General features: G+C 34.1%; 2 protein-coding genes across 9 annotated transcripts in view; one reads left to right on the top strand and one right to left on the bottom strand.

The window, feature by feature from the left end:
* Nucleotides 1–338: 338 nt before the first annotated feature.
* On the top strand, nucleotides 339–3562 carry Ttc26 (tetratricopeptide repeat domain 26). 3 transcript variants are annotated; one of them, XM_083105372.1, is made up of 9 exons: nucleotides 339–437; nucleotides 553–692; nucleotides 869–1395; nucleotides 1544–1621; nucleotides 1773–2022; nucleotides 2089–2298; nucleotides 2375–2681; nucleotides 2778–3018; nucleotides 3096–3562. In XM_083105372.1, exons 2-9 carry the CDS (start codon nucleotides 690–692, stop codon nucleotides 3205–3207), a joined length of 1728 nt encoding a protein of 575 aa, XP_082961498.1. In that variant the 5' UTR covers nucleotides 339–437; nucleotides 553–689; the 3' UTR covers nucleotides 3208–3562. The 3 variants fall into 3 exon arrangements, with proteins under 3 accessions (XP_082961498.1, XP_082961497.1, XP_082961499.1); XM_083105371.1 differs by having other exon boundaries at nucleotides 389–692; XM_083105373.1 differs by lacking the exon at nucleotides 1544–1621 and having other exon boundaries at nucleotides 390–692.
* A 798-nt stretch (nucleotides 3563–4360) lies between these two features.
* LOC145974379 (prominin-like protein) overlaps nucleotides 4361–24577 on the bottom strand; it is a 35377-nt gene continuing 15160 nt past the window's right edge. The window contains exons 2-17 of one of the 6 annotated variants that reach the window (XM_083104175.1): nucleotides 17144–17411; nucleotides 16244–16596; nucleotides 15849–15970; nucleotides 15737–15760; nucleotides 15238–15249; nucleotides 14259–14554; nucleotides 14018–14167; nucleotides 13714–13929; nucleotides 12917–13472; nucleotides 12668–12826; nucleotides 12311–12432; nucleotides 11297–11347; nucleotides 9975–10139; nucleotides 9617–9706; nucleotides 8279–8392; nucleotides 4361–8108 (exon numbers count right to left, since the gene is read on the bottom strand). In XM_083104175.1, coding sequence (XP_082960301.1) covers nucleotides 8096–8108; nucleotides 8279–8392; nucleotides 9617–9706; nucleotides 9975–10139; nucleotides 11297–11347; nucleotides 12311–12432; nucleotides 12668–12826; nucleotides 12917–13472; nucleotides 13714–13929; nucleotides 14018–14167; nucleotides 14259–14554; nucleotides 15238–15249; nucleotides 15737–15760; nucleotides 15849–15970; nucleotides 16244–16596; nucleotides 17144–17411 — 2711 coding nt within the window. In that variant the 3' untranslated portion in view covers nucleotides 4361–8095. The remainder of the gene's footprint in view (nucleotides 8109–8278; nucleotides 8393–9616; nucleotides 9707–9974; nucleotides 10140–11296; nucleotides 11348–12310; nucleotides 12433–12667; nucleotides 12827–12916; nucleotides 13473–13713; nucleotides 13930–14017; nucleotides 14168–14258; nucleotides 14555–15237; nucleotides 15250–15736; nucleotides 15761–15848; nucleotides 15971–16243; nucleotides 16597–17143; nucleotides 17412–24577) is intronic. The other 5 variants (XM_083104176.1, XM_083104179.1, XM_083104180.1 and 2 more) reach the window with 5 other exon arrangements.

The following is a 24577-nucleotide window of genomic DNA, read 5'->3' on the forward strand; positions in this document are numbered from 1 at the left end:
TTGAAGTGTCTGATTGACCAATCAGATTAAAAAAATTTTTGACTCCTCTTGTTCCGATTGGTCAATCAAACGCTTCAAAGCATCCAGAGTGTCTTCTCGACCGCAGCCAGAGTAGCGTTTAAATAGCCAATCGGAAAAAGAGCAAAGATTTCTTTGTCCTGATTGGTCAATTTAACGCCATTTTAGCCTATGGGTGACCCCCATTGATCACGTCACCAATTGGCCAATTCAAAATAGGACTCTCTGATTGGTCAATCGTTGCTGGTTATCCTAAGCACAAGTCGATATAATTGGCTGTGGTCAGACGAGGCACTCCTACAAAGATAATTTTCGAACGCATCCTAAGAGGTTCGAATCTCGGCTCGAAGATGGGTTTGAGTCTCGGCTTTGAATACGATTTAAATGCCAAGAACTAGCATCATCTGGAAATTGAAGATGCAAGTATCAATTTTGAATTTTATATTGCGATTCTTTGGCAACATGATTGACAGAATTTGGAAATCATATTATTCGTATCTTTTACATGGCAACGCATCTTTAAAAAAAATGAAGATATCGCGCAAATATTTTAAATATGTGGAAACGTGCGGCGCTTGCTGTTTGTTATGTTCGAGTGTCGCTTGCCAACGCGTTTGAAATGAAATAATCGATAAAAGCACGCGTATGTGCACAGCGCAAAAAGACACAAAATGGTAAATATATTTTTTATATTTTAATTTTATATTCTTATTTTTTATTAATTTTACATTCATTTTTACACATGATGTAAGTGCAATGATTTTCATGGAGGAAGATGTTATTGTTGAACTGAAAAAAATTTTCGTACAATTTATCATTGGAATATTACATAAATATATCTTTGCAATAGATCTTGTCAAGGGCCAAACCAGCTTCGTCCGAGGGTGTTCGTAAATCAGCATCACGTAAGGAAATTCCAAAATTGGAAGATTTCCTAGAGAAACGAGATTATATCGGAGCCTTGACATTACTGGAATTTGATAATAGTACCAGTAGTAGCTTGGAAACAGATCTATGGATGGGATACTGTGCATTTCATTTAGGTGATTACAAGCATGCAGCAACAATCTATGAAAACTTGAGAAAAAAGGATTACGTACCACCAGACGTCCCAACAAATTTGGCATGCTGTTATTTTTATTTGGGCATGTATCCTGAGTCACAAAAGATCTTAGAAGATGCGGCAGACAGCAAATTGAGAACTAGACTATTGTTTCACTTGGCCCACAAGATGGGCAATGAATCAAAATTAGTGGAATACCATCAAATGTTACAGGATGTTATTGAGGATCAACTCAGTCTAGCATCTATTCATTATTTACAAGCTCATTATCAAGAAGCTATTGATGTATATAAAAGAATTTTATTGGATAATAGGTAATTGATAATATTTCTCCTCCCTCTCTTCTTTCTTTTTCCATCGTTGACAAAAAATTTTTTAAAATATTTTGGCGCACTATTTGTTATATCTTTTTTACAATCATGTTTCTTTACTTTGCATCTTTTCATATATGTGTAAATTTAGAAAAAGAACCGCTAAAAAATGTAACTCCAGAATCGATTCCGAATTGTATTTCCTTACCCAACTACAGGAAAATTGCAGGTATCTTCCTTTCCCATTCCTCTCCTCATGATCTGAGGATATTTCTATCATATTTCTCACTAAACAAAACAATTAGAATATTAATTTTCATCTTATAAAGCGATATAGTTTTAAGTTATGTAAATTTTTTGTGAACATATTTTCTTTTCAGGGATTATCTAGCCTTAAATGTATATGTAGCTTTATGCTATTACAAGCTAGATTATTACGATGTAGCACAAGAAGTGCTTCAAGTCTACTTGCAAAAGTATCCAGACAGTGCAATCGCGATTAATTTGAAAGCGTGTAATCATTTTCGTTTGTACGATGGAAATGCTGCACAAGCCGAGATGAAGCAGCTTATTGAAAAGATATCTAGTTCTTTTAGTTTTGGTCATGATCTTATACGCCATAACACAGTTGTATGTATGTGTAATTTCTTTGTACGTTTTGCTTTTCCTTTTTTGTCTCATTCATTCTTTATATAGGTATTCAGAGGAGGCGAAAATGCTTTGCAAATTTTACCCAACTTGGTCGATGTTATACCAGAAGCCAGGCTTAATTTAGTAATATATTATTTGAAACAAGACGATGTCAAAGCAGCCTATGATTTGATAAAAGATTTGGAACCTGCTGTTCCACAAGAATATATTTTAAAGGGTATAGTTAATGCTGTTATTGGTCAAGAGACCAATTCTGTATGTATTATTAGATTTTAATTTGCGTATTAATTATATGACACTAAAGCTCATCATTTATCGGAAATTTTTTTAGCGCGACAGCATAAAAACAGCACAACAATATTTTCAACTAGTGGGTTCCTCTGCATCGGAATGCGACACTATACCCGGTAGACAATGCATGGCCTCTTTCTTCTTCCTTTATCGTCAATTTGACCGAGTTCGGTTATATCTGAATTCTATAAAGACGTACTTTTCCAATCAGGACAATTTTAACTTTAATTACGCCCAAGCACAAACTGGAGCAGGTTACTTCAAAGAAGCAGAAGAAGCTTTCCTGATGATACGTACTGAAAAATATAAAAATGATTATGTTTACATTAGCCTTCTGTCATATTGTTGTAAGCATACATATATATTTGTATAATCTTCGTAAAATTTTCTTGCGCAAATTATATATGTAATAATAATCTGACAATTACTTGGCTTTATATCAGATATAATGAATAAAAAGGCTGAACTAGCCTGGGAACTGTATTTAAAGATGGACACATCTGCAGAATCTTTCAATCTACTCCAATTGATTGCTAATGCGTGTTACAAGGTAGGTGAATTCTGGTATGCTGCCAAGGCCTTTGATATGCTGGAGCGCATGGATCCAAGTCCTGAACATTGGGAAGGAAAACGCGGCGCATGCTGCGGTACTTTTCAATACATCGTTGCGGAAAAATTACCAAAGTATGTGTGATTCACATATATTACAGATTTGTAAAAGATTAGAGGATATCGATTAATTTATAAACCTTGTTGTATAGAGAACTGTTGTCAGACGTGATACAGCTTCTTAAAAATACATCCAATTCCCAAGTGGAACAGATAATACGCGTTATGCGTAAATGGGGAAAGGATAACAGAGTAAACTGTTAACATTATTGAAGATCACATTATTATCAATTCCGTCCAAAAAAATTCAATCTTTATAAAATAATAATGTTACAAAAGATGTTTATGTATAGAAAAAATAATAATTGATATATATATATATATATATATTTGTTGTAATGAGGAGTTATATAGTTTCCCCTATTTATACAGGGTGTTCGGAAAATCGCCCGCAGTAAGAAATGTGGACGATTTTCCGGACATCCTTCAAAAAGTGGTTCGGGACCCAAAAAGAAGGGAAAAAACCTATATAAACATAGGTCTGGAAATAAATCATTTCCAAATTATAGGCACTTTTATATTTAAAAAATCGTCATTTATAGTCCGCTTGGCATCCTCTTTTTTTAAATTTGAATTTTTAAATTTAAATTCGAATTTAAATTTTTAAATTCAAATTTAAAAATTTAAATTTAAATTTTTAAATTCAAATTCAAATTTTTAAATTCAAATTTAAATTTTTAAATTCAAATTTAAAAATTTAAATTTAAATTTAAACATTTAAATTTAAATTTAAAAATTTAAATTTAAATTTTAAATTTGAAAATTTAAAAATTTAAAAATTCAAATTTAAATTCAAATTTAAAAATTTAAATTTTTAAATTCAAATTTAAAAATTTAAAAATTTAAATTTAAATTTTTAAATTTGAATTTAAATTTGAATTTTTAAATTTTTAAATTTTCAAATTTAAAATTTAAATTTAAATTTTTAAATTTGAATTTAAAAATTTAAATTCGAATTTAAATTTAAATTTTTAAATTTAAATTTAAATTTTTAAATTCAAATTTTTAAATTCAAATTTTTAAATTTGAATTTAAAAATTTAAATTTTTAAATTTAAATTTAAAAATTCAAATTTAAAAAAGAGGATGCCAAGCGGACTATAAATGACGATTTTTTTAACATAACAGTGCCTATAATTTGGAAATGATTTATTTCCAAACCTATGTTTATATAGCTTTTTTTCCTTCTTTTTGGGTCCTGAATCACTTCCTGAAGTACTGCGATTTTTCAGACACCCTGTATATGAAACACCAATGCAATATATGTGAATTTTTGATAAGTGTGTGTATACATTTTAAAAAGATTTAATAAAATCAAAAATTTATAATATGGATTAAAAATAACACCTCATTATTGATTTAATATAAAATAGATATATTTAAACTGGTGTAGTACACACTCATTTTTTTAATATAATATCAATAATATAATAATAGTAATAATAATAATTTTTAACAAACACAATCGGTGAGTTGTAAAACCATCATAGTCATCATGGCAATAATTTTCGTACGCTTATCTCTATTCCACCAATTTTTCATATGCAAATTATTTTTGAAAAACTGCAAATATCTTAATACATGTACAACTTGCTTGTTTAGAGATTGCAGTTTATCAAAAATATTCTCGGTGGAATGACGATAGATTTAGTATGAAAAGAAGAAGGGAAGGGCAAAAGAAGGAAGAAGAGGATACTAGTTGACTGTTTCAAACATTAGTATCCTGGAAAATTGAGCAGACAGGAGTAAATATTCTAACATTTAACCATTAATGCAACAATATCATGACAGATAACGAAATTCTACCATTTCTTGAATCGGATTGGAGGGGAAAAAACATCTATACTAAATTATTTGATTATGGATACATTAGCCAATATAATTACAAAATTGTCAAAGGATTTTAAATAAAATCATTGCACACAAAGCGTATATAAAACTTTAAGAATTATCTTGTATGTACATATTGTAGAATATGATAGAGAAATGTATTTATATATCCAAGAATTCAATATTCTTTGTCTCTCTCTCTCTCCAATCCGATTCCGTTTCATAAACTCATTTCTTTCGAAAAAGTGAGGAAAAGAGCAATCTCTTTTCGATCCATAGCTCTCTACACCGCGTTTACTTGATGTGTTTGTGGAGAAAGAGTGCCCGATACAAGTCATTACTACACCATCGTTACATTATAAAAATAGCATCGAGAAATTTCAGCGTTTTCGTATTTTTTTTCGGCGGAATTTCAGGTGCACTATGCTACGGATTTTTATCTGTTGAATAATATCATGCTTAGTGTGATAGCACTCGTTCTCCGCAACGCGCTTTGTCGCTTTTCTATGCTTGATGCATCGGCAGGTGTAAGAGCTTCACGAGAAAATTCACACACTATATTCGATTATTACATACCATTAATTTAAACATCATTATTTCTTTCGAGTCGCGTAATGCATAGATACATTGTGTCGAATATCGATAGATTAAGACGTAAGATTTAGCAGGATTACGTTACTAGTATAGATACGGTAATGATACGGCGGAAATTTTTGCAAAATTTTACGTTGTTATAAATTGCGACAATTATCTTTCTCTCTTTCTCATACACACACATATACATAAACACACATTTATACTTTTCATTCGCGCGCTCTTTCTCATTAATATTCTAGCATTTTCATGCTTTTCCCATTCATACGCGTTTTACACATGATACATGAAGAGAAATAACGACTAATTTTCTGCCAATTCCAATTCCAATACTTGACGCTCAAGCACGGTGGGTATGTAATATGCGTATACGAGAAATATCAAAGCCAAACTCACGGTGTATGAAGCATAGACATGTATGCACCTGTCTATGGTACGAAGAAAATTGAATAAAAACAAAATTTGAAATAATTTTTATTAAAGATTTTGAAAAAAACATATGCTTCCTAACATGAATGATAGAATATGAGTTTTGCTTTCATATTTCTCACATCAATTTTGAAAAACTTTACCGAAATTGAAACCGCTATAATTTCGAGTTTAATTTTCAACCACTTTAAAAATGTACGCGAGAAAAGAATTTTTATAACAAATGCTTAATATTTATTTCTTCGCAAATAAGGATCATGCAGGTATGAAAACATGAATTTAATAAAATTATGTCGGTATCAATCTCTGCTCTGAGCGAGAGCGATAGCCGGAGCGCTTCGGTGTCAGTCCGTTTCTACTTAATGTTTCGCAACATCCTTCATAATGTCCCTTGTCTTCGAGTTACAGCAATAATTTTAAAAATCTTTTTTAAACAATTTTAGAAACTTTCTTTAGTCTTTCATTTTTTTACTACAATATCGAATGTAAGTTTATATTAAACGACGAATCTCCTCTCTAAATAAGCAAATCCCTCAAAAATGATGCACACACATACACACTATTGACAAAAAAAATAAATGATTTCTTCTTTTTTTAAAGAGTAATTCTTGGATTTCTAATTTGCAGCAGAGTTGAGTTTCTAATATTTCGAACTTGAGTTTTTTTTATATAAGTGGCAATGCTGTTAGCTGAGAATTTGTATTAGTATAGATACATTATCAGTTCCCTAAAAAGCCAAAACTATGAACTGAACAATTTCTTGATTAAATGTATAAAAATAATGTTTCCAACAAGGGATATCCTTAGATTCGTCATGTATATTATTATGCACGAGCAAGAAACTAACATGCACATTTGTGTACTTGGTTACTGCACTCGAATGGACGACGGATGCTGCAATAATACACACATCGAAGGATTCATACGGCGCGTAGATTAAACGAATAGGAGTGATCTACGCAATGTAAGAATCGCCTCATCGCTTATATCGATAAGTTACATAATAAGATAGTAATAAGAAAAAAACTACTTAAAAATCCATGTACACAGAGTATTTATAATAGAGTGGCTATATATATATATATATGTGTGTGTGTATATATATACATATATATGTGTATGTGTGTATATATATATATATATATATATATATATATATATATATATATATTATATATATACACGGCCACCCGAAAAATTCTCTCTCCGTCATATATGAGTAGTAGGGGACATAAGACCAGCGGAATATAAGACTCAATTTCTAATGTATTTTTTTCCTCTCAGCTAAACGAGCGAGATCCAAAGTGATAAACCTCATAGCGTACGCTCGATGCGTATCTTTGAATGTGTGTAAATTACACATGTGTCGTTTGGCATTTTCATATGGCATTGCTGAGTGCTCGGAGGTGAATCGACAGGATCCGATATTAATATATATGTATATACGTAATATATATGTATATATATATATATATATATATATATATATATATACACACATATAACGGATGCCTTTTACGGAAAACGATGCATTGGATTGGCAGCATACAATTTGTGCTATATAATTCGACCGATTAGATATGCGCAGCTTTTCCATCGCACACAGTCTTTATGTTAGGTATATGTTAAAAAAAGGGACCCCTATTTTTTTCTCGGCTTGTTGGCTTTTGATTTCTTCTTCATCGATTTCTCGTTCCATCTGTGTGCTGTACGATTACTTTGACTGAGAGAAAATGCGAAGAAATACAAGTATTTGATACTTGTATTGAAAATGAATATCGAGTAAACTAAACTGAATAGCCAACGTTCTTTGTTTCTAATCTCTCGAGAAAAAAGAAACAAAGAGACTCGATATCCTCGAATCAAATCGCGAATTAATCTAGAACGATGTTCCTTCCGCGATACTGAAACATACGAGTATTAGTCTTACACAAATACTTAAAGAGGAATTCACGTCGGATCACACATCATTAGCGCTCCATAGAAGGAAAAAAAAGAAAGACGTCGCGAAAGGATCATTGGCCTATTTCAGTCTGTATCAAACTTGGTCTTTAATTTAACTTTTGGTGTTCGCACAAACCGTGGCACGCTCGGGAACAAACGGGAACAAAGTATTATACGTAGTCTCTTTTAAATCCTGGCTTGTCTCTCTTCTTGAGCGTTCGTTTGTAGCTGCGCGTGAGGCTGTGCGTTGCCACACTGTTCAGTGCAGTTTTCGTGCATGCCACGGTACTTGTTTCCTAATTTCTATCCCTGAAACATAGGATGAGAATGTTTCCCTCTCTTGATTCATAATCAATTTGATCGCAAAGAGCGATATATAATATTTAAACTGTTTGTCTAAAATTATTTAAAAAGCGCAATTTAAAAAATGATGATGACCATTACACAACCAAATATTATCGATATTCGGAAATACTTGCCCCGGTCCAGGATAGTAATAGGGCGGCGGTCGTTCATATTCGGTGCTTAAAGGAGGCGGAGCCCCGGCAGCTGGTTGGTACCTTGGCGGACCACCGTTGGGAAAGTCCCAATTTCTGCAATAACAACATTCGTGAGTTTGATAATTATTTAGAGTCGCGTTCAACGTTCGATTTTGATTACGAGTTAAGTTATAGCGTTTGTACTTTCTAATGAGTTGTATTCATTCGCTTAACCCTTTCAGCTACCCGGCAGGATCGCCATAAACAAAAAGATTTCACGTAAAAGTAGGTTTTGGTAGCGAAAAGGCTAAACATAACGCATCTATCGTGTCCTTGCCACAGTAAAATGCCATTTGCGAACTAATATATGATATAGCAGCCGCCCAACAAGCGAAATGAAATTAAGACCGTACGTAATTTGAAACTGTTTTGATTATAATGCAAAATATAATTACGATACACGCTGGAGAAAATGACATGCTTCTCCGCGAAGAAAAGTTGTAAAGTATCTTTAAGCTAAAAATTAACGTTACAAGATAGACATTACTCGACACGAGTAATATATATCGACATTTGATGTACAACTGCTTCTCTTGTTAAATGTTACTATATTCCACAGTCAATGATAAGCGTCTCCATAGTGGAGAGGAAACTGGACAATCACTTGGACCCTGCTTCAGACGTTTCTTATTTCTTATGTATATTTCTTGCGAAAAGCCTAGTTTTCTTGCAAAGCTATTCGTGACCAGTTAAAAAAATGGAACAGAAAATAAACAGATCGAACGAATGCACAGAAGAAGGACGCAGAAACACTTGTAACAATAGTCTTTGCGACTTACGTGCAGAGGCGTATACGTGAGAGACGCGAGAGGTCGACCCCCCGCAGAGTTCCCACTCACCTGGAAATAACCGGGAGAAAAATCGTGACCATCGGGGTTGCATTAAATGCGTCGACACATGATATGACAATTCAACTCAACAATTAAACAGAAACCGTCACCATCACGCATTAAATCATCAAGTCGGAACAATCGACATTGTTTTGCTTCGTCTGTGGATAGAAGCACGAATATCACATGCTTCATCATCGGGATTTTTGATATGAAATTTGTTCTTCTATACCACCAAAACCGCGGACCAACGTCGATCGTCCGAGCTCTATAAGCTATGGAAACGATGCGATATCATTCGATGAGTGGGAACCCTGTTCGTGCCGAGTAAGAAAATGACGAAGAAATATTTCAATCTCGCCAGAGGTTTGATATACTCAAACAAAGTAAAAGCATTACGTCTCACAGAAAGCTGTTTTATTGCTTATCGCTCCGATTAGAGACTTACTGCGACTCTAGTGATACGCTAAAGACTTTATTGTGAGGTTCTGTTTTGGAAGGGGCGATATGTTCGTGGTTTCGCCACGATAGGGTGAAACTGTAAAGAAATCAGACGTGACCGATAAAACGATGAGGGGAAAAATAGAGGTAGAGAGAAAGAGAGAGAGGAAATTTCAGGACGACGTTACGTTTACGTAACGTAACATCGCCACCTTATCATATTAAATCCTGTCTCATTTTCAACGTTTTAATCGATGTGCATACAGTGTCGGTAACGAGACTACCGAGAAGAAAATTGCTTTCCCAGAAAATCCCATGGTGGAATAATATGAGGTAAGAATGGGCTCGAAAACACTCCAACTTACTTCGGTGCCAGATCGGAATATCTCGAATCGTGATGCGACGTACTTTGATGGGCGTCGGGGATCCTCTCACGTTCACTATATCCCACTGCCGGACCGTCGTAGCTCTCGACATATGCCGCTGGATGATGATGCCTGCTATGGGAGACGTGCTTCTTGTCGTGAACGCTGCAATCAAACGCGATATGTAGTTAAAATGTTAGAATGAAGCAAGCACTCGTCATGCGAGTTAGAGATTAAGTGTGTTGTACACGCTAAGCCGCGGTGTATCAGTTAAAAATCTTTGGATTGTTTCCCAATCTATCTCATCATTTGGAAAACACTTTTCTGGATAGTGTGTATTAATCCCCGAACCGCACACAAATGATTTAATTTTTTGTTATAATTAAAGATTTAATAAAAAGATTCAAGCTATCCAAGTACTATGCAAAATCAATCAGTATACAGTCCTAGAATAAACACTTCCCAGATGATTACAATCGATGCTATATGTTTAATCTAAAAGCCGTCATCTATCCGCATACGCATGTTTCTCCTAACGAAGCTCCTACATAAGCAAAAATTACCAATATGCCAAATAATAAAAATATAATTGAATAAGCAGAAAATAATCCCAGAACGCGTGTTAAAGAAATTCAAAACACTGCAATATATTAAAATCTTATAATGCAAGAGCGTACGTCAATTCGAGAATGTTAGAATCTTGATACAAAATGCATATTACGTGCGATAATATAAAATATTCAAAATATTAACAAAAAATATTCAACATTACGTTAAAGTAATGTATGTAAAAAAGACACTTTACATTGTACAAATATATATATATATATTTTTATTTCTTAGAAGAATAAGCGAGAGAGAGAGAGAGAGAGAGAGAGAAGGATAGTAAAAAATATATATATTAGTGATACTTGAGGTTCTTTATTTAGATTCAAATAAGAATTTAATTATTGCAAATGTAAATAAAAAAATAAAAGATATACATATTTTTAAGTATAAAGCGTCTTATTTATGTACATTTTTGATTTATTTACGCAAAAACGATTATGTTAAAGTTGTTATCTTTTAAATAGTGCACAATATAACTTTTCCTCTTCTTTTTCTCTAACGAAAAACATATATTTCATGTAACAAAATATTATTCTTGATTAGCAAAAATTGAACCAAAATTTAATGGAAAACGCAGCAGAGAAAATGATGTGATACAACTACAGATATACTTCAGACGATAATGTTTTATATGTACATGCGTGTATGGACGTATATCTCGGAATATACGTAGGACATGCGAGCACATTGTAGCTTTGTCGTGGTATACTTACTGGGCGAGGGGTATGTTATCCCTGTCTGCGTACGCGTCATACAAATATTCACTGTAACGGAGCGTGTTAGCGGTTAGATTCCAACAACCATTCCACACATTAGATGGCTACTTTAAACATAAGCTAAGCTACCACGATAGACCGCGCGAACGATCGGTCCTAGTGTGAGACAAAGATTTACCGTAGTTTCTCATTTTGTTATCTTCAGAAAGAAAATGCAGATGAATTGCGATATGTTATTGGGATATTTTTGCAACATTAAAGTAGTATGAGTGAAATTTTATTGGTGTAGTATAGTATATATAATAATTCCAATACCATAAAATTTACTTTATTTAATAGTACAAAATTTCATTTCTATTTATGTATTAGAATTGTTAATTTGTATGCGTTACGTAAGAAAGTATTAAGAAACTGAAAATGGAATAATTATTATATATCTTAGATAATTATCTCCGCTTTTATCCTTATTGGCTTTTCGAGATTGAGAGAACACAATTTCGAGCCAGGATATTCATCAGAATTTCCAGGATCGAAGAATTTCTTTGTAAATGGAAAAACGAGGACATGCCGACTATCAAAGATGTTACAAAGCGCGAATAAGTACATGCCATGGTATATGGAAGCTCGAAAGTGGCTACGAGATGGAAATGAAGGATTCAACAATTTCTACATGACGGGTGCTCAGAGAGGTTCGTTGAAATTCGCAGAAAAAAAGGATAGAAAAAGAAAAACCTTATCTCTCTTTGGATTTAAAATGTAATGTATCATTATTTCTTATATTCTATTTTTTTTCTTTGAATTCGCGCAATCAACGGATAATTAATCAATGATTCAATAAATGATTCATGTTTGATGCATGATATCGACCGACAATATCTACGAAGGACACATTAGTATCTCAAATATCATCATGCACCATAGATTGAATGAGAAATCAAAAACAGTTAAAAATATGTTTTTTAAATCGCAGTCGTGAATCGCTATATTTGCAAAAAGAGAATAGAAACTTACGCTTCGACAAGAGGTCCTGGATATGGATCTGACTTTTGATACAAAGCACTCAGTTTCACACAGAGCACTATCGTTGGTATGAATAGGATCAAGCACCAACCGACGCTCGCCCAGAAGCCGTTCTGCGCATATAAATGCAAATATAAGCATGAATATTAATTCTTAGCAAGGTTCGTTTAATTTTGCAATATCGCGACGCGACAAATTTGCTCGTCAGCTAGGAAACTCGTAGAATACTTGAACAATTTAATGAGAGCCATCTGAGAAACAGATACATGATAGGTAATTAGTTATATTTCGATAAAAAAATCAACAATTGAAATATAGATTTAAGAAGGCGTAAAATGTGATACTCACAAATGGATCTAGGATCTTATTGCATCCTGCTACGAGCGTTGCATTGTAAGCATTCGAAACGGGAGCGCATCTTCCAATCTGGAAACTCGCAGATGCAATCACGTGTTCGAGGAAGTTATCCACTTGATGTAAGAACGCATTGCCAAATCTAGTCGCGAGCTATCGATAATGTTAATAATATTAATTACATTTAGCCATATATATGTACAATTTTGCAAAATGTGAGAAAAAGAAGAGTGAAATACATACATATTGAACGTATTCTGGTCCATCTTTATTCAGAAATTGTTGCGCCTTAGTAACTTCATCTACTAGATCGTGAATAGCGTCTGCCATTGAGCTGTGATTGAATTTAATGTTCTCTTGAAGCATCAATGCGTTTGCGCTTAATTGCTCGCTAAGCATAGCCATTGGCATGACCAAGTCTCTATGATAATGCTCCAAGTCGTGCGCATTCTTTTCGAGACTGAGCCTGATTTCATCTTGGCCCTCTGGCAATTTAGCGGAAACCTCTCGCAATTGTTTGGCAAGATGTTCCAAGTTAATATTCGTGATGTTTTCGGCAAGCAACTCGGCATATTGATAGAATTTGATGTCACTGAGACCGCTCTGAGCTAGATCGTTCAACTTGGATCTCGCACTGTCCTTCAGAATCACCACACCGGGGGAAAGGCTAATCTTGCGCCGCAATTGTTGGATGGTATCATTGATGTCGTAACGCCCAGCATAATCGCGCAGACTTTCAACGTCAAATACATTTTTCAGATTCAGCACGTTGTAGAGCGTCTCATTTTCATGGCATTTACTATAATAAGAAATATCAAATATCAACAAAATTTCGATATTGATTCAATTATTATTCAATTTTCTAAAGTTATATTTATATTTAACGTAATATTTATTATAATTGACGTTATAATTTTGATCAATTCGTGTGTTATATTAAATTATATATACAAGATTATTTACCACAATTAAAATTTTCTGCTTTAAAATACAGGATATGTTATTTTAAGATACAAAAAATATCGTACACACGTACTTACGTAACAATATAACTCATGTTAATATTCGCATTAGGATATTTCGGATAGAGTATTTTCTTGATTTGCACAAGGTCGTCGACCAATTCGAACATTCTGTTGTCTTTTGGATTCTTTAAAGGTTCACATATTCCACGTTGAGCCATAACGCCGGTTATCATGTGAACGACGGTTACGACCATCAGAACGCTCGTTAAAAGAAAGATGATCCACACAGCCCTGCAATTCGAAATTTAAAAAATTACAATTTTAGATATAAAATAAGCCGATTCTTGTATTCTAGATTTGAGCGACTTTTGTAACCTACATCATAAGAAACCGTGCACCTGATCCCTTGTTACAACAATCATCTCCGTATCCATCCGGACGCTTTCCGCAAATACCACAGAGAAGACCACACGTCAAACACATTAAGACAGTTAGAAGAATACCGGATATACCAAGACCGAGATAATATCTAAAATAAATATATATTTAAGATCAATCATGTCAATTGTTATACATTATATATTCTTTCATACTTTACGATATATACATTTATCACGAACCTATAGGGCGAATACTGATCTATATTGTTCCGAGCAACCTCTAAATGCCGAATATAAACTCTATCTATATCGACATTTATTCTGTCGATGATGGCAGTCATGTTATTGGCGATGCTCGCCAGAAAGTTACAGGCTCGTCGAATACTCGCGCTGACCACGGGAATCGTCTGATTAACGGCATGCTGAATATCCTTTTGGATCTTTAGAAACGAATCCCTGCCTTGGCTCACTTCCGACACTATGTTACTCTCCATGAGCACAGTGATATTATGCAACGCGAATGTAACGTCTGGCAGCTGGAAAGTACCATATACATATCACAATGTCCTTTCTCCAACGGTATAAGGTAAAAATCGGTACGAAATAATCGTCAATCAAATTTATCACACAAAATAGATTGAAATTATCTTATTGAATGATTCGTGCTAAATGCGATTTCAAAAATTAAAGAATACATGCCATTTATTGACTATCATCAGATCTAATTTTATCAAGTATAAGAATAGAAAAATGAAGAGATATTTATGTGCATATACTAGTATTTTAAAATTAGAAGAGTAATCTAAAAGAGAATATTATCGGATCAAATATATAAAATAGATTTCAAATCATAAAATAAATTATTCCGTATTCCCTCTCTATCCTCAATCGAGGTAAAGATGATACATCAACATATTTTTAAATTGTTAAATTTTTGTTTGTTTCTTTCTTTAAAATACATTCTTTTCAATCATTTTAAAAACAATATTATTTAATAATTTTAACTCTTATAACTCGACAAATAAATGCAGATAACGAATGTATGCTAAAAAGGAAGTGTGATTAATAGATTCACATAATATGTAGGATTTTGGCAAATATTCACATGCATATAATTACTTTGCAAAATAAAATAACAATCTAATAATAATGCAAATAAAAGAATATTTTTATAAAATATACACTTAAGTAAAAGTGCATGCTATTGCTTACAACTTACAGACGCTAGAAGCTATTTGTGGCAAGCATGGAATCAAACAAAATTATACAGTACTCTCCTTCATATACTAATCACACAATGTGCAGAAAACCATTTGATAATCATATTTCGCAATATAAATTGCAATAAGCAAGACTGCAAACAATTGCACTGATCTACAATATGTCAAAAATTGAGAATAAAGATTCTTATTGACTTTAACCGCTCAGTAAAATTCGATGACATTAGTAGTTTTATTTGAAAAAGCCTTATTAAAGCAAACAAAAGTCAAGGCAAGCCTTGTACAAATCTACCATTTCGATACATTAAAGAATAACTATTTTCAACGCACTTGGACCTCGATATAATGCTCAAAGACAGCAATGCTTTTTTAAGATTGTTCAACATTTCTCTTTTCTTGAAATTAATTTTGCTACATATATATCGAGGACTTCTCCGAGGGCATTTTTGTTAAATTTTATTATATTGCTAAAAGGTTTCTTTCACTGTAAAATCATACCTTTGGGAAATAACGGTCCATGTACTGCGTGTCAACAAGGAAAAAAATATACTTGTCAGATAATTATCTGAGGTAGCTAATAAGATAAGAAACGACTCGTGCACCTACTTACCTTATCAAAATCCACTTGTACCGACATTTGATTCACTTTGTAGTCGTGAAGAACTCGTTGGCACTTGTCAGTCGTGCATGCAGCTAGTGTATGAAGGAGATTTTTCTTGACGCCGCGAACAACTAAAGATTCAATCAAGATCAAATTAACACTTTGTTTCTAAAGCTCTCGTTCTATAAAATACGATTCGTTGTACGAATAAATTTTAAACGAGATGTAGATATGATTATATTTTAAATAAATTTGTCTAAAGTGTACATGAAAGCAACTTAATTTTTCGCAATTTAAATCACTTTGATATAAATTGTAAAAAGAAGAAATACCAAATGTATCGAATTTTCCAATTTTCCAATTTGGCTCAATAAATGTAAAGATGTGTGAACATGGGTACGCACCAATGTCTAATTGACTGGCGTTCATCCGCAATTCCTGTGTTATTTTATTCATCAGTCTCAAATCCTCTCTGATCGACTCCAAGCCGGCGACTATGTCATTCAAGTTAGTGAGGGAGACGGCGTGCGAGTATTCCGCTAGTTGCTCGGTAACGATTTTGCCGCTGGCCTGCAGAATATTGTTGAGCGTAACTTCCAACTCCTCGGGATTGGTCTTGAGCAAATTGTCGATCTCTTGCTTTGTGGTAGTCAAGTAGAGCTTGACGTCTTTCAGACTAGTCTTGGCGTTAGTTGGAAGCTCTTTGGTTCCCTCCTGCATGTACTCGTTTGTCACGAAGGCGCAGACCACACCGAATCTGCGGTTATTAATAGCTCAATCAATCGTCTACATTTTATTTCATCGAGTAAAAACGGCAAAATGTTATGGAAATATATTTACCTTAGAACCTTAAACAATTTTAAGGCTGTCGTTAAGTAAGCTTTGAATACATATTAATAAAATAAAGTAAAATGTTGTGGAAATATAATTGCCCTATAGAATTTTAAACAATTTTAAGGCTGTTGTCAAATAAGCTTTAAATATTAAATTAATATCATAAAAGCGGATTAAATTGTATTCGGGTTGATTAAATTTTGAGAAGAGGAAAGTTAATTGTGAAACTGTGCGATACGTATAATGTATCGACATATTCATTAATATTGAATGGAGAAAGCGTATTTTCAGAATTTCCAAATATTTGGAGTTATCACTATTTAAATATGTATGTGACATTATTTTTGTTTCCAATATCTCTGTACAACGTATAAAGATATTAAAAGCTCGGAGTTAAATATTAAGACAAATGTTTGTCAAATTATGTTATAAAAGCTTGACGAACGAATCTTTCGAACAAAAAATCTTACAGTATAATAGTAGCGACTCCGATTAGCACAATGCTGAGCATAATCTTCCTGCAGTGATCGTGCTTTTTATCGAAGGGTTGACTTCGAGCACCGCAATGTCCCGCGCATCTGCAGCAGCAGAAGAAAAGACCCGCGCAGGGGAGAATAGCCGCTAAGAGAAGTCCAATCAGAGCGAGACTCGCGACTCCTCCGTAATGCGTCACTATAATCTTCCATTCCTTCAGAGGGTCCGCGAAAGCCGGTGCACCGTCAACCACAGTGATCATACCTGCGGAACAGAGATATTTTGTCTGGTTATCAGTGGCTGGATATTATCGTGAAACACTGACATTTAATTAAGAGAAAAACTGGCTGCAGTCGACCGGATTACGGACACATGCGCTAAATTATTTTTCACCGTCTACGATTTAGATTTGATGTAAAAAAAAAAGGCAAATCTCGCGCAATCGAGCTGAAGAATGCGAGCGCGCCAATTTCTTGGCAGCGCTAAAATCTCCGCAGTAAAATCCGCAATATGAGAATTCTAAAGAGCTTGTTCAGCGGTTTGTACAACTCTCATGTCACGTATCGACTCATATTTGAGAATAAAAAATTGGTAAAATTTTTAAAATGCGTACTAAAAAAATTATAGAGTAGAATATCGTGAAACGAGCGGGATTCTCGATGTAACAAAGACGAAAATTCTTCCATCGAATGATACATAATGTATAAAAACGGAGCTACGTGTTCTCCATCGGAACAGCTGATGGTCTGTCGCGGCCTTTCTCGGTGGGGAGAACCGGGCCGAACGGATAGAATGAGGCCGCGTCGAATCTAGGTCATAGGTCAGGGTGCCGGAAGGGTTGCCAGGTCGCAACGGAAAACAACGAGGACGGACGGCGAAAATTTATTTGCCGGGTAATGCGACCCAAGGAAATGGGTCAGAGCCCTGCTTGCTGGCTGTGTTTTAGATCGCCGGCCGTAGCCGTAGCGAGCTGAATCGATCTACATCCGGTGATTCTATGCGCTTTTCTACGCTCGCGAACGCACGCGCGATGCAATCGCGGTCGCGGCTCGCAAAAGGATCGGGACGAGTCCGAGAAATGTCCCTCCGCGATTTTCCCCATCTTCCCACCCTCCAGCAAATTTTCACAGGCAACCCAGGGAGGAGGATAATACGCCCGAGTTAACGTTCGCGACACGCACGATTCGAAAAGATGGCGTGTTTGATTTCGTGTAACGAGATCGCGATTCTGGATCGCGATTCTGGACCGCGATTCTCGCTCTAGAAATCGCACTTGTCGCCAATCATCGGGTGCACGTATTCAGTGATGCGTGAAAGCATTCCTTTCTCTTTATATTATTATTTATTACGCTCTTTCTCGAAAATATGTCGATGCTCCGACCGCAATACTGTAAATTCTACGCAATAATGTATAATGGTGGCATGAATTTATCATCTCTAAAGTTAATATTCTACATTTTTAGGATATTGATATAATTTATGGAATTATGATCTCGAGAAGCACTAAAGTTTCTAATACGATTCAAAAAGTTTTGGCTATTAAATATGAAAAATGAGGGTCCAATCATGTGTATTTATATGAGATATCAACTTTACATCTTACTTTCTCTGTAATAGCTTTTTCATTTCAAATGGAGATAAATTTGTATATTAAATATATTAATTTTAATATGAATGAAATATTTGAGGAATAAAAATATGAGATTAATTTTATAAAGTTTTTAAAAAACTTCGTTATCCAAAGGAATTATTCTAAAAGAATTAACTTTGAGAAAGAACGCAGTTGAGTAAAATGGGCTAAATTTTGCCGAATATTTGTCTAATTAGAGAGTTTCTCTAAAAGCACACCTCGTTTGCAAATTCGAATTAGAGCAAAGGCAGTATCAATCAAGTCCCATGAATCATGGAGAGGGTTTTGAGGACAATTCTAGTTAGCGATAGCAAACAAAAAAGAATAAGTCGTGATTGGACTCGTTAGGCAGCACGTATGCAACGTCGAATAAATCAGAAAATTTAATGGAAATTACTATTTGACGTGTTATACTCTATTAAGATTATTCGATAAAATAATTATTTTAATAATTTTAATTTTGAAAATTCGTGATTTTCACCAACACTGTCTAAAATGATTAAAAAAAAGATTATTGCTATTTAAATTCTTGTAGTTTATTGACTCATCTATAAATAAAATAATGTGTGCGACAGGTTTCGCTATGATAAGCAGGACACAGGGTAGAGATGCGTCTTATGAAAGATAGAAAAATCTATAATTTATTTTTACCGTGAAAAGGACGTTAATGACGTCGACAGTGTAATGACCGATGATAAAAAGGGCATCATTAAGACTGTCATAATTGTACAATGAAACGATAATAATCCTAGTTATCTAAAAATTCGTTGACTCTAGATTTTTTGTTGAATGAGAATTTATCTAAAGTCATTAAAACGTATCTCGTATTTATTTTCTGTTAATTAAACGTATACGACAAGTGAATAAACATGTTGATAAATGCAATATTGTAGAAATATGTTTTCAGCATGTCACAACATGCAATATTCTATTGTTACATAAAAGCATGGGTAGCTATACACGTTGTGGAATCATGTTGCATAGTCAATTTTTCCCAGTTGCTTATTAACTTTCGATTCGAGAATAGAAATTTAACGGAAATGCGTTATGGTCGACAAAGATGTACGTCTTCCTGGACCGAATTTCAAGAAACTAGGACGCTGCGATTCAGCTTGAAAAACGACCACTCTGAAAATTTGTCCTCCTTTGCGAGAAAACGACTTTTAGTTCTCGCGGTACTTTAGTCACCGCTTTCGGAACCGTAAACAATCATTTAGATTTACGACTTAATTTGATGGCCTATTTACACTTTAATTATAGTTTAATTTTTCACAAATACGCTAGAATATTATAAACATATTTTAAATAAAATACTAGTTTTTTAATTTCATATATTAATTATAATAACGAAAAATTGACAGGGTGTCTTTTTAATAGAGATCGAAAGAATGAAAGCATCCTTATAGTGTCTGCGTACAGTGACATATGTAAAGTGAATATTCTATCGACAAACCGGCAAACCAGTGCAATCGTGCAACTCACGGCACACTCACTGTCGTCCAGGTAAGGGTTTCGATCGATTTTCCGCAGTCATTGACCTCCATGGTTACGTTAATGCTGCCATCGCCATCGTTGTCGCCAGGTTTAGGTCGTGGTCTTTTAACGGTTCCCACATTAATCGTTGATTAAATTCTGCAATTTTTTTCCAATATCGTAGAAATAAGGAACCGAAGAAACAATATTTATTCATAATACAATCTTTTACGTTTTACGCTTTTTCGTTTTACGCTTTTTCGATTTACAAGAAAAAACTGATAAAATTGCAATTGATAGTCACGTATAATATTTTCATCGTGAATAAAGATACAATTAAAAATATCAAGCAGTTTACACATTATACACTATTCTGTCCAGAGTTTATTTACGAAGACAATATTACAAAGTAATCGAGGAGCAAGTTTAAAACGCCCTTCTTCGCTTTATTATCGGAATTTTCTAGCCGATAATTCCGACAGAAACTTCCGCCATTATCCTAATGAAGAAATCCATTGCCTGTCACGGTACAGCAAATATTGGTATATGCAATATTCTGATTGAAAGTTATTTTTTTCAGCTCGAAAATGAAATAATAATGCTATAGGAATTTTTTCGTAAAGTTAAATTAATTTCCAAACACGCAGGTTTCATACATATAAATCAATGCAGATTTTTTTAAATCAGAGTCACAGTCTAATTAGTCGCGACGATTCTCGTTTTATCGCCAACCGACATTAATCGGAAATGATGGGAAAACATTTGTGCGATGCAATTAAATGGTAGTTACTTAAACTGTACCATTAGTTTCTATCGACGCGAATTTCCGTAATGAAGTCGCTCACTGAGTTTTTTTCAAAGCCGATATCTCCATCAGTTACGACTGATCTATTGGGATAATTAAGCCAAGAAAACTGCGGCAAAATTAGCGATCAAATCCTGCCATCGATTGGCTCCGACTGGATTTGCGTTAATGCAAATGTTCCGTGCGTCATCGACATTAATCAAGAATCAGAAAATGATCGCACCCGGAATATATAAGAGATGTATCTTTTATGGGGATTTTGTCTTTGTAAATGTCTTATTGTTAATTTAATAATTTATATAGAAACATGTAATCGATTTTAATCGACTATAGTGATATGTTATAATTGACGTAAAAAAAGAATCGTTGAAAAGTCCGACGATCGATTCGCGTTTTTGAACAATATAGATATATATACGGTAGCTCAACTATATAAGATCCAGATAAAGCTCACTCGCACATCTTTTTGTTAAGAAGGATTTTCTTGGTGTGTTCCAGAAATTCCACCACTTTTCATCCTCTTGCTTTTCTCGTTGCCGCTCTTTTTCACCAACTACTTACTAGACCGACAACGAGTTATACATCTCATTATTTTAAAGAGCAAAACATTTGGCGTACTTTTTTCGAATCTCAAGCGAAAAGGGAGGAAGCTCTTTTTATTATTTTCATAAGCAAACTCACATGTGTGTTGCAGAAACGTTGCATGGAATTATACACATGTTGCATTTTTTCTAATTATCTTGCACTTATTCATTCGAGACAAGAGCGAGTACGAACTTGAAGGAAAGATTGCCATGTATCCATATGGCACGCATCTGTAAAACTACAATTGCAGAATTTTGTCTGCATAGCGGAGATGCATTTCATCGGTAAGGGAGGCTGAGAATTTTAAGATTCATGATTAATGATAGAACAGATGTCGGCGAATTAAAGATATATTATAGAGTTAAATATCATCTCTCTCTCTCTCTTTCTATATACAGGGTGTCCCATTTTAAATAATACGCTCAAATATCTCCGAAACGATGCGTTAAATAAAAAAATGTTTCAAACAAAAGTTGTATGGCTTGAAGGGGGTCATCAGATGGTGGCAATGATTTGATCTTGGAGAGTCATTTGAAGGTCACGTGAAGGTCACTGTCAATTTCTTAAATGGAACCCCCTATTTTTTATTGCATATTCTTGTAGCTTATCTCGAGGGCTTTCCAAAACACTATAATAAAGTATCTCTTCATTGAGTACTTTTCGAGTTATGAGGCTTGAAATAATTTCTTATGGTTTATGTAAAATTAAGAAATTATTTCAAGCCTCATAACTCGAAAAGTACTCAATGAAGAAATACTTTATTATAGTGTTTTGGAAAGCTCTCGAGATAAGCTACAAGAATAAGTCTGTTTAAAAAATTGAAGGTGATCTTCACGTGACCTTCAAACGACTCTCCAAGGTCAAATCATTGCCACCATCTGATGGCCCCCTTCAAGCCATACAACTTTTGTTTGAAATATTTTTTTATTTAACGCACCGTTTCGGAGATATTTGAGCGTATTATTTAAAATGGGACACCCTGTATGTGTGTACAGGGAAAAAGAGAGATAAATATATGTTGTGTGTGTAAGAGAGAGAGAATTTTATGTTTAATATTATTTATATTTAATTCTATAATGCATTTTTTAATTTGCCGATATTTGTTTGTTGTTCATACATACAGGGTGTTTCTTAATGAGTTTCTTAATGAGCGAAAAATTTTAGGGGATGTTTCTTTGTCGAAAATTAAAGGGGGTTCTTCATATAAACATATACTCTTATATCCCTTCTTGTGGAGTTACTCCAAAAATGGGAGTAAAAATTAAGTCTTTATTTTTTTTCTCAAATTTGGAACAAGTTAAAGAGTTATCCACCCAATTTCATTTCTTTAACTTGTTCCAAACTTGAGAAAAAAATAAAAACCTAATTTTTATATAAAGTTTCATTTTCTAAAAAAAGATTGCCATTTAACTTGAATTTTAATTAAAAAGATTCATTTGCATAGCACAGTCGCTTTTAATAACGATGATTCATCCGAGACCGCGAGCATTGGTCACGAGAATTAAACAGTGTAAATTCGACTAATTGCGTGTTCTCTTGATATTATCAAGTATATATTCCATCGCTTGTATTAATTCCTTCGTGTCCTTAATTGCACCGGCGGCCAACTAATATCCAACTGGAAAGTTAATTCCTGTATTATAATCATAACAAGACATGCGATGACGGCAATAACCGCGTACCGTTGCATTTCGTCATGATGCATCGCTTTTCTCCGCAAACGTAACATACGTAACGATTACGCACGGTACACGTACGGTACTGGTCATTAATCTGCAAACGCTTAACGGAAAATTGACCTTTGAGAGAGGGGGGGGGAAAAAGAAACGAGCATATAAGCGTATATGCTGTAATAAGATACGCGTAACTCGAGATATTCGTATTACATCAATAAAGAGACTGCACATGATTTTTTCCACTGTCACCTATCTCTGTTCCTCTAATCCTCTTAATTCTAACGAGAGAATGTGTTATCAGAAACGAGCGTTTTTTCTCTCCGGATGTTGACTCACGACTCGCCTAATTGCCACTCACAGCGTTAATTGACTCTTCGCGTTTTTTCGGGACTTGGCCGGGGCTCAAGAAAAATTCGGTGGGGTTGACGGACTCTCCAATCTGACGAGAGAAACGCAGCTGCAGTATGCATCATTTTTGACTGATTTATCCGCGAAAGGATAAACTGCGTTTAACGATAATCGAATAACTATTATTGCAATCGTTGTCGCCAAATAAATAATTATTTGTATATATAATAATTAAAAGCTCGATAATTGATAACAAGGGAATAATCGAACACCATTAATGTATTTTGCTGTTACGTTTCTACGATGTAACTGTAATTTACACAGACATCTTTTTAGCGTCTCGTCGCGATTACGGTACTTTTGACACCGCGTATGCAAATCAGTATAATCACGACGCCAAAATTTCAAACATCTATTTAAAAAAAAATGTCGCGCGATTTCGATACGATCCGTCAAAATAAAAATAAAAAACAAATTTATAATACGAATTGCGGTCATAATTAATTATAATTAATTCTTTTGGCACAATGCTAAACTTTGTTGCCTCTTTTTTACCATCACATACATTGACTATATTTTTTATACGCAAAAAAGATGTGCATTTTCTGATTATATGCATCCGCTTTTCTTCTTCCAAGATAAGAATTTCGTGCTAGCCAAAGCGCAACGGCGAGCGTTACACGCAAGGAACGTTCACACGGCTATACATGCATTGTGTCGAGTTTAATTGTCGAGACACTGACCCGAACTAATCTGACACCCGTTAAAACGTCTCGTTAAATTTAACACACTGAGTAATTTAGATCGTATTATCTTCCGTCATGATATATATATCTCAAGAATAAAATTTTATTATAAATCCAGGCCATTTTATTGTAAAAATGGAATTGGAAAGTATCATCAATTTTTGCTG

The sequence above is a fragment of the Camponotus vicinus genome, unplaced genomic scaffold (genome assembly GCF_025532165.1).
Source record: "Camponotus vicinus isolate PSW18456_S1 unplaced genomic scaffold, iyCamVici1.0 SCAF_7, whole genome shotgun sequence".
In the NCBI taxonomy this organism is placed as follows: Eukaryota; Metazoa; Arthropoda; class Insecta; order Hymenoptera; family Formicidae; genus Camponotus; species Camponotus vicinus.